We start from the raw sequence: 17,368 nt of genomic DNA on the forward strand, positions 1-17,368 counted from the left end.
TTGATTATTGCGGAGATCCTATGCTTTCTTTTATGCAAATGGCTCTATTATTTTCCTAAAGGCCAATGTTGTCAATTGCCCCAACCTTATGAAAATTATGGAGTAAAAGTGGAAGCGTGCTCAATTCTTGATAAGCTTTTTAGCCAAAACGATCCATGAGATTGACATAACTTCTCACTTTGGTTCTTAAGAGTTGGAACTCGATAGAAATGCCCCTGAGTTTGTCCACTATAAATTATTTTTGTTATTTTGTGAAAATCTTCGTTAAATAAAAATAAAATGACAAGAATATCTTGAATTTTTGTCAAATCATTTTTGCCATTACTTGTTAAATTGAGAGTACTTTTATCATTTTGGTCCTTATTTAACATAATTTTTTCATAAAATGACCAAAATAATTGACGGTGAACAAACTCATATATCACCTCTAACAAGGAGTTATGTCATCAAGACCGTTTTGTGGTTAACAAGCTAAACTACATCGGACTGGAGCTTTAGGAATATCGTTAGATCAAGACCGTTGAGATCTGACACGTGTTGTGATCATTTTCGCCAAACGGCAAACAAACTAGAAGGTACAAATAATCCAGTTATACTTGGCAAATATTGGGTAGGAACGGAGCGCGGGAAGCGAAGTGAAAAGGACGTTTAATATTGGACCCTATGAGCCTAACGTCAACCACGTAAGTCCAAGTCCAACAACTGCCTCGCAGACTAGTACCGGTATATTTTAGTCATCTTTGCTATTTTTTCATGTTTTCTATTTTTAGGAACAGAGTAATTATCATTAGAGTTGTTTGAGATTGCTTTTAGAATGAGTAAACAAAATGCATTTCCAACTAGTTTTGCAAAAATAAAAAATAAAAAGTTTACGAGTTATACAAACGCTTTTTAGTAGGTATATTTTTCGGAATTATATTCAAGTGCTTTTTCTAAAGCAATACTAAATGTGTAAATATAATCGGTCAAGTTATACTTCTGATTACGTTGGATTTGGTAAAACTTAACAGTGCTTCTAGGTTAAAAATTCTTTATGGAGAAGCACTTTCCAGTACCTTTCAACATAAAAAATTTAAAATGTTTGTTAATTTGCAGTAACAGTTTGAAGGCTTTGATTTGGTCAGTGAATGAGTGTCTGGCTTGGTATAGACAGAGAGAGCATGGATATTATTCACGCGCGTCCAATGATTAAGCCAAAAGGGCGAAATGCTCTCTTGTCAATGGTGTCATTGCATACGACTACTCAAAATCTTAATCAATTATTAATTACGACAGAAACAGTGATTAGCATAATTAATACTAGTTTAATGCTCAGTCCACGGTTTGCTTTGATCATCACTTGAGCACCAGCCTCCCTCTGCCGGCACAGCTGCTACCAGCCTACCAGTCTTCCAGCATAAGAACCACCACCAGCCGGCTCTCTCTCCCTCTCCCTCTCCCTCTCCCCCTCTCTCTCTGACTGAGTTTGCTTGAAGAAAACGTGATCATTTTTCTAATGAGGATTTTCTGGAAATGAATCACAAAATAATCACCAACTCCACTTCTGAGGCTACCTAACTTCTTCAATAAGGTAACCATTTTTCCAGAACCCAATCTTCTTTTCTTTTCATTGGTTCTTACATTTTTTTAAGAGAAACGACTGAATTTCTTTTTCGTTCTCCTTTTAGCAACAAGAAGATTGAGTTTCTCGAATGATATATATATAGGGTATATGTATGCATGTATGTATGTATATATGTATGTATATATGTATGTGACGTGCATGGAGTTGTTATAGATGTCTGAGTTATGATCTGGTCATACATTTGATGATTTTGTGATCAAATACAAGAACATAATTATGAACATGTATGTTGGATGGTTTTACATGATTTCCTCGGGTTGATGCTTTCTTTTCTGATTAGGAAAACGATTTCTGCACTCCTTTTTCTTCTTCTGCACTTGTCTCTTTTTTCTAGCTGTAATCAGGGACTTATACAAAGGGAGGGTGCAGAAGGAGAAAACGGAAGTGCATAAATCATTTCGATTCTAATGATTGCGTGAGCTTGTTAAAAGCCGGTGAGGTCGAACTTTAGGTTTTGTTTCAGAGTCAGAAATGGTTGATCAGCTCTACTAGATTACTAGTGGACTTGTGTTTGATTTGAGTTTTGATTTTGTTATTGAAGATTCATGTATTTTTTTCTCAGCAGACGAACGGAACACCGAATTGCAATGAGATGATGAGGTATATAATTTGATGAGATAGTATCATCTCCATAAGTCAAATATGGCGAGAAACTATGGATTTGCAATGGACCAACAGGACATTGTTAGGATCTTAACGACCACAGTTGATGGATTTATCCGGGATCAGCTGATCAACAAGGACCAAAGAGCCCAACACAGGGAACAATGTGCTGAGAGATTGGCAGCACAAGATGGAAGTTGTGACAGAGATACTGAGGTTCGATACTCTGATCAAGCAGTGCTGGCAAATCTGGACTGGGGTATTGAATCCCTCGAAGAAGCTATCGGAACTTCAAACATGGAGACTAAGCTTGCAAGACTTGATCATGCTGAAAAAATGTTGCAAGTTTGTGCTATGTTGAATTGTGAGCAGAGAACTGCTGGAGTCCCCAATTATTATCTATCTGCTTGGGCACACCTCAACCTAGCATACCTTTCGAAATTGCGCAACAATATCCAACTCGCGGTTCTCCATGTGATTGAGATGTTTATAGTTGACCCCTTCTTCTCGAGGATAGATTTTGCTCCAGAGCTATGGAAAAATCTGTTTCTTCCACACATGAGCTCGATTATAGGGTGGTATTCGGAGCAGAGGCACAAACTTGTGATGGAAGTAATCCCTGATTCTGCCGATCTGTCTTTTACAGCTGATCTTGATCATCTTTTTAACGAGTCGGTGGTCTGTTCGATGAGGCCTGATCAGGGTGAGAAGTTGCAAAAGCTGGAGCAACTTTATGGAGAATCGTTGGATGAGAACACGCGCCTTTACGCAAAGTACTTTAAGGATTGCATGAACACTGATTCAACAACCTCAAGTAAAAAGGTGGTTCCAATGCTGCCAATCGCAGAGGCACCAATGACTCCGTTGCATGAGGTCAGCCACTCAATTCCTGATTTTGTAAAGTTTGGTCCTATCTTGCCCAAGAGTGCCGGTTTTTCTCCCGTCCTCAAGTCTAAAGATAGCACAAGAGAAACAAGCAGGTGAGGAAATAGTTATTAGTCTGTGATGAATAAAAACGACGAGAATTTAGAATTCGAACACTTGATTTATTTAGAACTCTAATAATTGTGTACCATTTTCATGTTTCGTCAAAACAGAATGAATTTAACTTCTGCATCCGTACTGAAATTGGAGTCTGCTAGATGGGATCCTCAGGTAAACCCGAAAGTTCATTTGCAATATTAGGAAGCAGCTTTTGTTTTCAAATGTTATGCTTTCTGAAATGTATGAATTTATCTGGTGCATTATTCCAGGAAGGCATCCCTGAGGAAAATGAAGACGAATCAGATTACGAGGCTAACGATGCTAATGTGGCTTTGGATGAAAAGGAAAGTGTGGAAAATGTACAGCCATCTGTAAGAAAGAGTCGAATACACACTCCTTCAATCTTTTCTCCTTTTCAATCGCCTAAAACTTCTCCAAAGATTTTATCTACAAGCCAGACAGTGTGCAGTCTAAAAACGAAGCCACTTCTGTATTGCGCTTATTGTCCACTCGCATGACGGATTCAGCTATTACAACCTCTTTGCCTGCATCTCCAGTCATTAGTAATGATTTCAGCATCAGTTCAGCAGACTCTGATTGCGAAGTGATAGTAATGACACAAACCCTACACCTACTAATTAATCCAAGATGTTTACTTGTCAAGCATTTTTTATATGTTCTATTACTATACAAAGTTGAATTGCTGGATTTTAACTGAAAATGTGTGTTGTATTTGGTTAGAAGACTCCGGAAAGTTGCTGGAAAACTTACAGCTGGACAGGAAGTGATATTTCGGATCATGTGAATGGCCAAAAGTCGAAAGATAGGTAAAGTTTTCATGTTTAGATCTACTAAAAGCATCCCCTATTTCGGTTTTTTTATTTATTTAACTTTCTTCTAATTTTGCAGTTCACGTAACGAAAATGATGAAGGAAGCCACAGTTGCAGTTCAATCCCATATTCCGATAGACTGACACATAAATCAAGACCGCCTAAGGATTTTGTTTGCCCTATCACTGGCCAGATTTTCGGTGATCCAGTTACCCTCGAAACAGGCCAGACATACGAAAGAAAAGCAATCCAAGAATGGCTCAAACGAGGAAACACGACATGCCCCATTACAAGGCAACCCATTGCGACTTCTACACTGCCAAAAACGAACTATGTTCTGAAAAGACTAATAACATCTTGGAAAGAAGAGCATCCTGAACTTGCTCAAGAGTCTCCGTACTCTGAATCACCAAAAATGTCATTCGACCCCTCCTCTGCAAAAGAAACTCATTCAGCAACAGCCACTTCACAGAGAACACCTAGTTTCCTAGGTCACAGGAATGCCGATGATTATACCAATATCATCCAACGGAACAAAAGATTCATGCGAGTAACGGTTGCTACATCACCAACAAGTGTGATATCTCAAGCTGCAGTCGAGACAATTATCAGCAGTTTGAAACCTCATGTTTCATGTCTATGCACTTCAGAGAACTTACAAGAATGTGAGGCAGCCGTGCTGTCAATAGCCAGACTATGGAAGGACTCAAAGGCTGATCCCGCAGTGCACTCTTACTTATCGAACTGACAACTGTCAACGGATTCATCGAAATACTTTCAGCTTCCCTGAGCCGAGAAGTCCTCAGATCATCAATTTACATCCTCTCAGAGCTAATATTTTCAGAAGAAAGTGTTGGAGAAACTCTTACGAGTGTAGATTCTGACCTTGATTGCCTCGCTACTCTGCTAAAGAATGGACTAGCTGAGGCTGCTGTTCTTATTTACCAGTTGAGGCCGGCATTTGCTCAGCTTTCAGTACATGATCTCATACCCTCCCTTGTCCAGATAATTCTAAGCAAAACTGAGGAACTGGATGATCTTCAGTTGGTGATGGAGCCTAAAGATGCTGCATTGGCAATTATTGAGCAAATCTTGATTGGAGGAGACGAAAACAGCAGATCGATTAACGCGTTGAGTGTTATATCTGCAAACGGGATTCCTGGACTAGTAAGGTGTTTGGATAGAGCAGAAGGGACTAGGTCGATTGTTTCAATATTATTATGTTGTATGCAAGCTGAAAAAAGTTGCAGGAACTTGATAGCAAATAGAATCGATCTGTCTCCTGTTCTCGAATTGTTTCATGCCGGAAATGATTGCGTGCGAGGCATATGTGTAGAATTTCTTTCCGAGCTGGTTCAGTTGAACAGGTACGGTTTTTCTTCACTTCTCTCTGAGTTGCACTGTACTTGTTGAAGAATGTAAGAATGTAAAAGTCTCACATCGGAAACCTGACCAAATTAAATACAACTTTGACAGTACTATCTTTCGAAGGTTGACAATAACATTTACATTCTTCTTATGGGCAGGAGAACATTGAGCGGTCAGATCCTGCACATGATTAAAGATGAAGGAGCGTTCAGTACGATGCACACTTTTCTTGTGTATCTCCAAATGGCGCCGATGGAGCAGCAACCTACAATCGCTTCTCTTCTTCTTCAGCTTGATCTTCTGGTTTCCTTTGTTCTTGACTTCAATTTTATTCGTTAACTTGCAAGTCAAGCTTTCTGGTATACACTCAATAGGCGACCTAAACATAGTTTACGGTTCGATTTTCCAGGTTGAGCCGTGGAAGATGAGCATTTACAGGGAAGATGCAATTGAGGCATTAATTGAAGCGATGCGGCGGAAAGACTTCTCTAATTCTCAAATGATGGCTCTGGATGCCTTGTTATCTCTTACTGGACGAGTGACTCCCTCAGGGGATTCGTATACTGAAGCCTGGTTACTCAAGACTGCAGGGTTTGATCAACCTTACAATGCTTTGATGAAGGCAGAGCGGCTGAGGAAACACGACAATGATTTCATGGAAACAATGGTGTGCCTTTTTTCGGTGTTTTTCGTTATTTTCACAGTTTATACCACATAAGTTGCTGTGAATCCTGAATCCCTGATCTTTTAATGCTCCTAAACAGGACGAAGAAGAGAAAGCTGTAGCCTCTTGGCAGAAAAGGGTCGCTTTCGTACTTTGCAACCACGAAAAGGGGTCGATTTTTAAAGCTTTGGAAGAATGTCTCAAGAGTAATTCATTAGAGATGGCAAAGTCATGTCTTGTCATTGCTACATGGCTAACACACATGCTCTCTATACTTCCTGATACTGGCGTGAAAAGTGGCGCTTGCAAGGCCTTGCTTGACGAATTCATGAATGTTCTCCAGTCGTCGAATAATATGGAGGAGAAGATTTTGGCAACTCTTGCCTTGAAATCTTTTGTCAACGATCCAGGTAAATTTGGTGCTGAAAACGTTCTGTTATGGTACGCAAATGAATAGAAGTTAACCTTTTCAAACTTGCCAATTGCAGCTGCACTTGAAGCACTAAGAGTGTATGCTAAACCCTTCTACAAAACCTTGAGAAAGCTCAAGAAGTATGCATTCGTGGCAAACGACATAATGAAAGCGTTGATGAACTTGTCATCCATTGATATAGTAAGTGGGTTGGGGAGCATAATATCAACTTGAAGTGATTCAAATGTAAAGATTACTGACTTACTCTTGATATTTTGCAATGTAGACAGAGCTGTGGAGTTGTTCTGAAGCGCTTGAATTGGAATCATCCACGAATGGGGAGGTTCTGTCTTTGCTTCATCTGAAAGGTCGCATTTTAAGCAGCCATTCGGATGGGACTATAAAGGTGTAGGCCAAACCAGAACTCTTGCATTTGATACTTAAGCCTAAAATCGAGGCTCTATACACAAATTGTATTAAGCGGAGTTGAATACAGAAAGATTTGCCAAACAGAAGCTGAGACTAATAATGTCTTCCTTTTAGGTATGGGATGCAGGGAAGAAGGTGCCACGATTGATTCAAGAAGTTCGTGAGCACGCAAAGGCTGTTACATGCCTCTATATTTTACCTACAGGTGACAAATTATACAGCGGTTCTTTAGACAAAACAATTCGAGTAAGCCATCTATAACTCGTGAAAATAGTTCTCATTAACATCCGTTCTTTACAGTTTAAGGTTCAGGACTGGATTATCTATAAACGTGTTCTCGTCTACAGATATGGGCGATTAAAGCCGAAGAGATTCATTGTCTCCAAGTTCATGATGTGAAGGACGCAGTTTATGAGTTGGTAGCGAATGGTAAAATGGCGTGCTTCGTTTCTCAGGGCACCGGAGTTAAGGTAAGTGCAGCCCTTAACAATTGTGACATAGTCCAGAAGAAAAAGGTTCCTTCTTTTATGGTTATATTTGTGCAGGTGTACGAGTGGTCTGGAGTTCAAAAGCACATAAACTTCAACAAATACGTAAGGAGCCTTGCCATTGCCGGGACTAGTTTGTACTGTGGTTGCTCTGGCTACAGCATCCAGGTAAATCAAAACATGCTATTGGCTCTGTGAAGGACGTTCTCTTCGCGTTCTAAATAATCAACCATTTCAATAAATTTGATCAAATATGGCAGGAGGTTGATTTGGGCAAATACACATCAAGCACATTCTACTCTGGCACAAGAAAGCTGCTTGGCAAACAGGTCATCTACTCCCTCCATATCCATGACGGCATTCTATATGCTGGCGGTTCATCAGTAGATGCCTCAGCCGGAAAGATATTCTCGCTTCCCAACAAGGCAGTAGTAGGATCGTTCACAACCGGGCTTGACATCCAACGAATAACCATCAGCAACGACTTGATATTCACGGCCAGCAAGTGTGGGACGATTGAGGTTTGGTTGAAGGAAAGGTTCGCACGAATTGCTTCGTTCAGAATGGTTAACGGAGGACACGCCAAGATTACATCCTTGGCAGCAGATATGGATGGAGGAATGCTGTATGCGGGTTCATCAGATGGCAGAATTCAGGTTAGAGATGGAAACTATGATGTACCCGAGCGCTTTCAGATAAACAAAAATGCTGAGTTTCATCTTAATCCAGTGTTTTTGCTTGTTATTTTGCAGGTTTGGGCACTAGACTAGCAAGACGAGCATAATTATACATGTAAATTCGACTCCAGGCTCATTGATATGAAACTGGTGATGAATCATCTTCCACATGTTCCTTGCTGAAGATGCTACATCAGGGTTCAATATAAAATCAGGCTGAACATATAGGAAAAACGAGTGCCATCAGTAAATTTATATTATACCACTTTTTGTACCTTTTATCTTTTATCAAAGTGGCATTTTCCAATATTTTGATGGTGCGGCGGGAGGAGGAAGCTGGGATGTGTTGTGGTTGGAATTAACAGATTTTCTTACAGAATTTCTCAGTGTATTCACGTACTCTGTTTTACTTTGAACACCTTCGCATTTTCTTACAGAATTTCTCAGTGTATTCACGTACTCTGTTTTACTTTGAACACCTTCGCATTTTTACTTTGCAAATTCATACCTGGTTCTTCAACTTACCAAAACATGCAATTATGGTGCCTTAACTTTAATACATCTAAACAAATGGGCATCTCAACTTTAACCCAATTAGAGCAATAATCTCTCAACTTTAATCTAACAATTTTAATCCAATTGTAACAACGATCATTCTAATGTAATTCATTTTGACAAAATTCTGATAAAGTTCACGAAAAGAAGTATAGTTACACATTTTGATGAGATAAAAAACTTCAATTATAGCAATGATCCTTTCAATGTAAACTCATTTTGACGAAGTTGATAAAAATGATCATATCTATACATTTTGATGAATTGGAAAACTAATGGTAATGAATTTTTAGTTGAATATTACTACAATTTACCCTAAAATATAGCAAAACTAAAATTTGCTTATTAAAAATTTTAAAATAAATAAAAAACAAAATAATCAAGGCACTCAGAATGAAAAGGACTAAAATTTTTTGTCATTGATTTATGAATCTCATAAATACCACTACTATAATTTCTCCTCACTGTGCCTCTTCAATTAAGAAAATAAATAACAAAAAATAAAATAAATCTAAATATTAACTTCACAAACAAAAGCAATGGCCGGTTAGGTAAGCATTCGGAACGAGTAGGAGGTTGTGCAATTCCAATCACGAAAATTAATCGACAAATACAACATCTTCCTCACCATGCTCCATCCCATACCCAAATCAATAAAATCCAAGTAAAAAACAAGACGAATTTAAACAAAAATAAGAAGAAAATTTAAAAAAAAAAAAAAATTAGGAAACCATCAGAAGCAAAGGATCGTTTCAGCTTCGACACTAAGTCTCAGACGACCGTCGTGAGATGATTAATCCAAATTCATCATCTGATTTCATTCTAATCTTGCACAACTGACTACTAATTAAATAAAAGAAAGAATAACAGAATCGGGGAGAAGACGAGAGAGGCTGTGGAGTTTTCGGATGGAGAAGCGGAGGCCGTGGCGTTACGATTAAAAGAACGCGGACTGAGACTTTATTAGGGTTTTCATACTTTCGTCTTGCCGGTTTTGCCCTTTTATTTGGATCTGGACTCACAATTCTGACCTTGATATAGGCCTCAAACACAAACTACCGGACCAAGCCCACTTACGTGACAATTTCTTGGGCCGAAGGCGCGGGTTAATGCTGGACGCTGCCGTTTTAGGTCTCTCCTACTTCCGGATTCAGTTGAGGTGACGAATTTCACTTCCACCAGATCAATTTCTCAGTCTCTTCGCTCTGCGACCACCATGTCGTCGGAGAGTGTTCCGCCGCTCGTCGCCGCCCAGCTCAACTACCTCCTCACTCACTTCCCTCTCGTCGTCAAGGTAGTACCCTCGTAAACCCAACGTCTTCGCTTCATTTCCAATTTTGCAAAGAAAACGAATTCCGGAGAAAATTAAAAACTCGAAAATTTCATTTCATTCGTCCCGGCGGAAGTGGTTCGCTGAGGCATTTTCTCGGAATCCTGACAATCTAGGTTCTTGGATTTTTATTTGCTATATAATATGCCGAATTCTCTGAGCTGTCGTACAATCTAGGGTTTTTGTAAAAGGATTTTTTTAGGACATTTTACGTGATCGATTTGGCATTGCAGATTGAGAACAAGTGGTCTGGCAGTAAGTACTACCCCGGATTTCTCGACCGGTTCACCCTAGTCATTTCCTACTGTCTAGACGTTATCAAATGTGAGTGGATTGTTGTAATAAGCAGTTTCATGTACTACTGATTGTTTTCAATTGCTAAGAGTATGGGTTTTGATTTGTTGTAGGGGATCTTATATTTGATTCGGAGTCTCCATTCTCTGCACCGGATGTTATCTTCGGACCTGATGATGAGAAATTTCAGCAGTTTCTTGTCTCGCCCGATGAGGGAGAAGTGGACTCAAAGTTTCACATGAAGTGTTTGAGTGATTGGAATAGCAGAGACCCCACACAGCTAATGCTTCTCATTCAAGAACTAAGGTGATGGATTTTTTGATTATACATTTTCTTTATAGTTTTGTGTTTCTTTTAGGAATAATGTAGCTAACTACTCTCTTGGTTGTCGATGAAATACTGTGTGTTCCAATTTAAAGGGATCAGTACATGTCCTACCAGAAGAAGCGTGTTGCAGAAGTTGACTGATGACAGGTTGAAGTTTGAAATTAGCACAATTGTTGCACGTGAGGTATGCTTCAAACAACCGTGAGAAATTTGAATAAAAAACACTATGTATATTACTAGACGTCAGTTTGGGTGTGAGGGATGAACTAGGAGGAACATTTTCATCAGTATCTAGTTTAATTATGACATTATGAAATTTTTTTTTTAACTTTTAACTCGTTATGTTTTGCTTCAGGGCATTGAGATGCAGATGAGTTCCGGAGTTGACAAGGTATTAACGATTCAGCAAAAAACATGTTTGACTGTTGTTATTGATTCTATGGAATGACCAGTGTTGACTAGAACTTGCCTGTGTAGCTTCTGATTATAAATGTGGTCCTTATGCCTCTGAATTTTAGCGTAGCCAGAGGAGGTTAAATTTGCTGTTCCTCTATTAGACATGAACATAAATAAGATGGTGCCTGCATACCCCTGGAGACATCAACAAAAGATATACTTGCAGGTTGATTATCTCTTTTTCTCTGTCTTCCCCCACCCCCAAGTTTGAACCCATTTTTCCCCAATTTTTACTTTTCTTCCCAGTACGTTGTATTCAATGATGTGAATTCTCGGTAGTGCAGGTTATATATCCTGTTGAGAAAAAATATGTTTCCACTCCTTCAGCTCCTCGATTGAAACTAGTGTCGACCTCAGAGTTGAAGACTCTATTTTCCATTGATGAAGTCAAACTCCGTCCGTGGTTGAATGGGATGTATGTCAGTTATATGTTCTGTCCTATAAATTAGAAATGCTTAAGTCATCTATACTTTACTAGTATTGGTTCATTATGGGTTTCGGTTTCATTTTTTTTTTTTTTTTCGTACTCTCGAAAGGTGCATGGCTGAATACCTTCCGCATCTTGAAGAATCTCTTGAGAAGCAGGTCAGCTGGATTTGAGTTTATATTTTGGTACTTTTAAGTACAAAATATTTCATATTTGTAAGTATATTTTGTCTTGTTATTAAGGTTTTGGAGGCAGTCTCCTTGGTTGATGTTAGGAGGCGCTTTATTGAGGCATTAGCTCTGCAGTTTGGAAGACCAGTGGAAGCTGATTCGGTAGGCATCCTAGGCATGTAATTCTCTTTGCAAAGTTCTTGAAACTTTAAGACTAATTGTTCATATCTAATTGGGCAGGTCTTATGCAGAAAGGCAACATTCCTTACCGCTTCTGGAGTTTTTACTTTTCTGGTATATATGATCATCACTGTATCATCTTTGTATGGAATATTCCTTTAAGCTAAAGCATGTGCTCGGCCATTGATTAAGAACTCGCTTAATCTATACTATTTTGTTTCTACCTTTCTTATAAGCATTTGACTTATCTAGCAGTAATTCACGTGGGTTCAGTGTTGTTTAATGTTGTAAATAACGAGAGTTTTCCAATCTATTTTGTTATTGCGCGTTATCTGGTGGTACTTTTGTTCTATTTTCAATTGTTTTATCTCTACAGTTGGTACTGCACTCTAGTTAATCTTCCCTTTTCAAGTGACCAAGCTTCTGATTGTCTTGTTTTGTATAGGTTCATGTTTCAATTTCAACTCAGTTTCCAAAGCAAAAGCCGGGTTTGATGCTTCAGAGTTCACAGGCAAGGATAATTATGCAAATTTATGAATTAATGATTACAGCAATACTTAACCGTATATATGTAGCTAGTTAATCACGTATATCAGCTGCTGTACATGTGCAGTTTGTTCAATTATTGTTCTTGGTATATATGTTTTCTATTCAAAACTCATTAATTGATGGGGATATATTTGTGGAATGATGTAGCATTTCAACCTCCAAGGTGTGCCAATCAAGTCACTTCCTCTAACTGAATTTCCTTGGAGCCCTAGATGGGAAGTACATCATATGGCCGAGCGAATTTGGTGAGTTCCTTTGTAAATTGTCATCACGCTCATTCACCACTTTTGCGTTTTAACATGTCACTGATGGGAATCGTTTTTCAGCGACTATTTGACGGACGAGGCTGTGAACTTCAAGAAGCACTGCAATGAGCCTCCACCGCAGCACTAGGGTGTCATAGATTGCCGCAGTTAATGTTCGGTATCCTTGTCACCGTTACCAATCGAATTGTGTAAATTTTTGTAATGTCTTTGAACTCTTTTGATTCATGGGTATCAGCGTGGATGGAAAAAGTCACTTGTGTTAGTAACTGAGGAATGGAGCGATGATTATTCTAATCTAGTAATCTTTGCCATCACAGATCAAGATCTAGTCTGACTCCAAATGCATCAAATTGCTAAAATATTTTTATCAGGATCTGAATTGGGTATCAATTGAAATTGGATTTGGATCCCAATTCCAACACATGGATTTTCAGATTCACAATTACTTTATTTAATTAAAACATTATTAGTATTTGTCCGATTGTCAATGCCTACTGACAATAATTCAGCCGTTTGAGCAGTTTCTCCAAGGATGGCTCTATTCGCACTTTTTTTTCACCTTTCATATATGTCCTTCAATTTTCGATGGTCAAATCGAACGAATTAAAGGGATCAACAGTGATTAAAGGGGATCAAATAAAGCATCGGAACGGGAACGGAATCAAAACAAGTTGCTTGAACTCAACACTCTTTTGAGCTTTTTTACAATGTACCATTGTATGTCATACATCATTTAAATAGACGTTTAAACTACGTGACGGATTATACGATTGTTTTTTTCTTTTGACAAATATACGATTTAACATCACAATGTATGCAATACATCGGTGCATCACACAATTTTCGGGAAATTTCTGGTCCAGCCAAACAGAGTCGATGAAAGTAAAAGGGAAATCAACGGACTAAATCTTATGATCAACGGTTAAATTCTAACACTGTTTCCCGCGGGAAACTTTCTGGCGGGCGGGTGGGATCCCCGAATTAACGTGCGCATCCATGCCGGCCAGAGCAACAGAGAAAGAGGAGAGAGAAAGAAGAGAGAGATGGTAGTTTGTTTGTCCGTACTCTCTCGGTCTGGCTGTCACACACACGGCAACCAACATGCTAATTGGCTAAAAAAATATCCCACCGGCTATTATTACCTTCCCAACCTCCCTCCCTCTCTCTCCTCCCCTTCTCCTTCATAATCTGCCTCTCTCCCTCCTCTCGTCAATCCTCCCAAAACCGTAAAAGCGCAGCCGATCTCGCTTCATTTCCGGCACCTCCGTCGCGACAATGAGAGAGATCCTGCACATCCAGGGAGGCCAATGCGGCAACCAGATCGGCTCCAAGTTCTGGGAGGTCATCTGCGACGAGCACGGCGTTGACCCTACCGGAAGGTACCGCGGAGACGCCGGCTCCGATCTCCAGCTCGAGAGGATCAACGTCTACTACAATGAGGCCTCCGGCGGTAGGTACGTCCCCCGCGCCGTCCTCATGGATCTTGAGCCCGGTACCATGGACAGCATCCGATCCGGTCCCTTCGGCCAGATCTTCCGCCCTGACAACTTCGTCTTCGGCCAGTCCGGCGCCGGCAACAATTGGGCGAAAGGACACTATACCGAAGGTGCTGAGTTGATCGATTCCGTTCTCGATGTTGTTCGCAAGGAGGCCGAGAATTGTGATTGCCTTCAAGGTAGTTTTTCTTTTAATTTCGACATGAATTATAAAATGAAATGCTTCTGAATTGGATTTGAATTTCTGCTATATTGAATATATTGTTGCTTGATTGATTATTCAGTTGGTTTCTGTTTTCTGTAGCTCTATGAGTTCGTCGTTAAAGATTGATAATCTGACTTCAAAATGCTTCTGAATCGGAATTGATTTTCTGCGAGATTATAAACATTGATGCTTGAAATTTCAGTTGATTACAGTTTTCATTAGCTATTTGAATGAGTTGTTAATTACATATTTAACATTACCTAATTACAAAGCTAGGATTGTCAGATCCTTCATCCAAAACTTCAATCGAATTCCAAAATTATATAGTTGCTCAGTAAACTTGATTACAATTTCAACCACTTGACCGTGGCAGTCAATGTAATTTTTATTCCGCATTGCTTATCCTTGGCAGAGGATCTAAGATAAAACGATTCTAATTTCTAATCTTGTCCTGTACTTTTTGTTTCTTTGTTGATCTGATATATTCATCGTCAGCTTCCCAGCATTGCCATGTGGGCAACTGTACTGTGTCTCGCACATATTATATTATTTTTTATAAAAACGATATTCTTTATGCTAAATTTATCTAAAACTTCTATTATAATTTAATATCAAATTAAGTTGTTCATTGTATGGTTTAATCGAATTTTCTCTAGTATAAAAATAACGATCTACTATGGACAAATAAAAACTTTTATTATAATTTTTCATTTTCCATTTATATAATTTGTCTTTATACGGCTGACTTGCTTGTGGTCCCCCCAGTTTTTTGGTCTTCAGTGGATAAACAGATCAAGAAAGTGGTCTTTGATGTTTGATCTGTCTTTTTGCTAATTTACATGTAAATTAGCAAATCTGATTGCTTTCTTTGAATTTGATATGATTGTGATTTCCCAACCGTCAATATATCACCACACCGACATTGTATCGGTTCTTTAAGCAAATTAACTGTTGCAGTAAATCTGAGATGGCAAGAAGAAACTTTCTTAGCCCTTTTCTGTAACATGCTTAATTGTTTGAGGATTACTGATTTGTATTTACAGTGGAACATTTAGCTTATATTCTAAGATGGCAGTAAGAGCTTTTTTCAACCATTTTTAGTTTGGCTTATAGGGCCTCGTATGATTGTATAACTGATTTGTTAGTGTGAGGATGTGTTCGTATTGGATCCTTGTTCCTGTAAAAACTTGAAATCTCACTTACCCATTTCCATTTTTGTTATCGATATGCTGATTGACATCGTCTTTTTGTACGGGCCAGGTTTTCAGGTGTGCCACTCTCTTGGAGGAGGAACTGGTTCTGGAATGGGAACCCTTCTGATATCAAAGATTAGAGAGGAATACCCTGACAGGATGATGCTCACCTTCTCCGTTTTCCCTTCACCAAAGGTCTCAGACACCGTTGTGGAACCATACAATGCCACTCTTTCGGTGCACCAGCTGGTTGAGAACGCAGATGAATGCATGGTTCTTGATAACGAAGCACTTTATGACATTTGCTTCAGGACCCTAAAGCTCAGCACCCCAAGCTGTGAGTGACAATCTAATTCTTTGTACAATTATTATAGCACCGGTTCTAATTCTACTTAATTTTATCTCTGGTTTGCAGTTGGTGACCTGAACCATTTGATATCCGCAACCATGAGCGGTGTAACATGCTGCCTAAGGTTCCCTGGACAGTTGAACTCGGACCTCCGGAAGCTGGCCGTGAATCTCATTCCATTTCCACGTCTTCACTTCTTCATGGTCGGGTTTGCCCCTCTCACCTCTCGTGGATCTCAACAGTATATCTCCCTCACTGTGCCGGAGCTGACTCAGCAAATGTGGGATGCCAAGAACATGATGTGCGCCGCTGACCCTCGTCACGGACGTTACCTGACAGCCTCAGCTATGTTCAGGGGGAAGATGAGCACCAAAGAGGTGGACGAACAGATGATCAATGTGCAGAACAAGAACTCGTCCTACTTCGTTGAGTGGATCCCTCACAACGTGAAGTCAAGCGTGTGCGATATTCCTCCCAGGGGTTTGAAAATGGCATCTACCTTTGTTGGTAACTCTACATCAATCCAGGAGATGTTCAGGAGAGTGAGCGAGCAGTTCACAGCCATGTTCCGGCGCAAGGCCTTTTTGCATTGGTACACCGGTGAAGGCATGGACGAGATGGAGTTCACCGAAGCAGAGAGCAACATGAATGATTTGGTTGCGGAGTACCAGCAATACCAAGATGCAACCGTGGAGGATGAGGGCGAGTACGAGGAGGAAGGTGCCGAAGAGAATTACGAGGACTAGAACATGCCGGCAATCACAAATCAGGACCGGAAGAAAGAGATGTTTGACATGGAAGGGGTATCCTTTATTACTTGCTTGTCTACTTAAATGGTAAAATCTGTGTTTTTGGTTTTATCGTTTTTTTTTGTCTTTGCTTGTGGATTGTTGTCTCGGCTAATCACGCAAGATTATCACCTTGCTGGATTAAGTTACTGTTAGTAAATCACCTTGTAAGATGATATTGTGTGATTGTTCTTTTCCAAGTACGGAATAAAATTGTCATTTTCGCATCAGCTTCCAATCGTTGACTATTTTTTCCAAATTGCATTAAGTTTGGGATGCAACCATGGAAGTTCATAGATTTTTTGCAATGCCGAAACTCAATTTTGATCGCACCTTTTTCCGGATTGCATTAAGGTTGGGATTCAAACTCAATTTTCGCTCCACTTTGACGGGGATTCCGAGATTGATAGATAGAAATGGGCATAATTAGTTTCTTTAAAATAGATTGGTGATTTGTATAAAAAAAAAAACTAATGAAAATATCTTGAAAATTTTGAGTTTTAATGATAAGAACAAAATTTTAAGTTTTAATAATAAGAACAAAATAAATAGTACCAGTGTAAAAGTATGATTTTTGGTTAAAATGAACCTCAAACAAGTAAATTTGGGTTGAAAAACTCTTTAACAATTGGGGAATAAAAATTGTGAAACTCTAATTAATTAACCAATGGAATTTCAGATTTTTTCCCAACCCGAACGAATT

At 39.3% G+C, this 17,368-nt stretch overlaps 3 protein-coding genes and 2 non-coding genes across 5 annotated transcripts; 3 read left to right on the plus strand and 2 right to left on the minus strand.

Annotated features, from left to right (window-relative positions):
- The first annotated feature begins 1,294 nt into the window (after positions 1-1,294).
- Positions 1,295-8,539, plus strand: LOC103927759 (putative E3 ubiquitin-protein ligase LIN-1). The gene is given in 18 exon segments (XM_048577357.1): positions 1,295-1,570; positions 2,187-3,207; positions 3,325-3,382; positions 3,481-3,658; positions 3,661-3,821; positions 3,953-4,038; positions 4,121-4,779; positions 4,782-5,409; positions 5,569-5,713; positions 5,820-6,077; positions 6,175-6,484; positions 6,563-6,687; positions 6,773-6,892; positions 7,030-7,161; positions 7,263-7,385; positions 7,461-7,571; positions 7,664-8,059; positions 8,156-8,539. Coding segments are annotated over 17 exon segments (4,449 nt in total). The 5' UTR covers positions 1,295-1,570; positions 2,187-2,266; the 3' UTR covers positions 8,174-8,539.
- A 477-nt stretch (positions 8,540-9,016) lies between these two features.
- LOC125480243 lies at positions 9,017-9,109 on the minus strand. The gene has a single exon (XR_007260629.1). It is a non-coding gene; the product is annotated as a small nucleolar RNA Z162 (small nucleolar RNA).
- Positions 9,110-9,363: 254 nt separating this feature from the next.
- On the minus strand, positions 9,364-9,453 carry LOC125480240. The gene has a single exon (XR_007260628.1). It is a non-coding gene; the product is annotated as a small nucleolar RNA Z161/Z228 (small nucleolar RNA).
- A 318-nt stretch (positions 9,454-9,771) lies between these two features.
- On the plus strand, positions 9,772-12,950 carry LOC103927765 (BRISC and BRCA1-A complex member 2). Its single transcript, XM_009336714.3, is given in 14 exon segments — positions 9,772-9,929; positions 10,199-10,289; positions 10,373-10,565; positions 10,679-10,724; positions 10,726-10,770; positions 10,942-10,977; positions 11,110-11,208; positions 11,327-11,457; positions 11,579-11,627; positions 11,712-11,801; positions 11,880-11,933; positions 12,265-12,330; positions 12,516-12,613; positions 12,695-12,950. Coding segments are annotated over 14 exon segments (1,143 nt in total). The 5' UTR covers positions 9,772-9,851; the 3' UTR covers positions 12,762-12,950.
- Positions 12,951-13,686: 736 nt separating this feature from the next.
- Positions 13,687-16,895, plus strand: LOC125473954 (tubulin beta chain-like). Its single transcript, XM_048577358.1, has 3 exons — positions 13,687-14,309; positions 15,596-15,865; positions 15,944-16,895. The coding sequence occupies exons 1-3, from the start codon at positions 13,910-13,912 to the stop codon at positions 16,621-16,623; spliced, it is 1,350 nt and encodes a 449-aa protein (XP_048433315.1). The 5' UTR covers positions 13,687-13,909; the 3' UTR covers positions 16,624-16,895.
- Positions 16,896-17,368: the final 473 nt, after the last annotated feature.

The sequence above is a fragment of a genome, unplaced genomic scaffold, assembly GCF_019419815.1.
Source record: "Pyrus x bretschneideri cultivar Hongxiangsu unplaced genomic scaffold, Pyrus_bretschneideri_v1 Contig1, whole genome shotgun sequence".
In the NCBI taxonomy this organism is placed as follows: Eukaryota; Viridiplantae; Streptophyta; class Magnoliopsida; order Rosales; family Rosaceae; genus Pyrus; species Pyrus x bretschneideri.

Excerpts from the sequence above, each read along its gene's own strand:
- LOC125473954 (XM_048577358.1), top strand. The coding sequence starts at position 13,910 with ATGAGAGAGATCCTGCACATCCAGGGAGGCCAATGCGGCAACCAGATC. Across the intron at positions 14,310-15,595 it reads GAATTGTGATTGCCTTCAAG|GTTTTCAGGTGTGCCACTCT; the intron begins GTAGTTTTTCTT and ends TGTACGGGCCAG. Across the intron at positions 15,866-15,943 it reads AAAGCTCAGCACCCCAAGCT|TTGGTGACCTGAACCATTTG; the intron begins GTGAGTGACAAT and ends TCTGGTTTGCAG.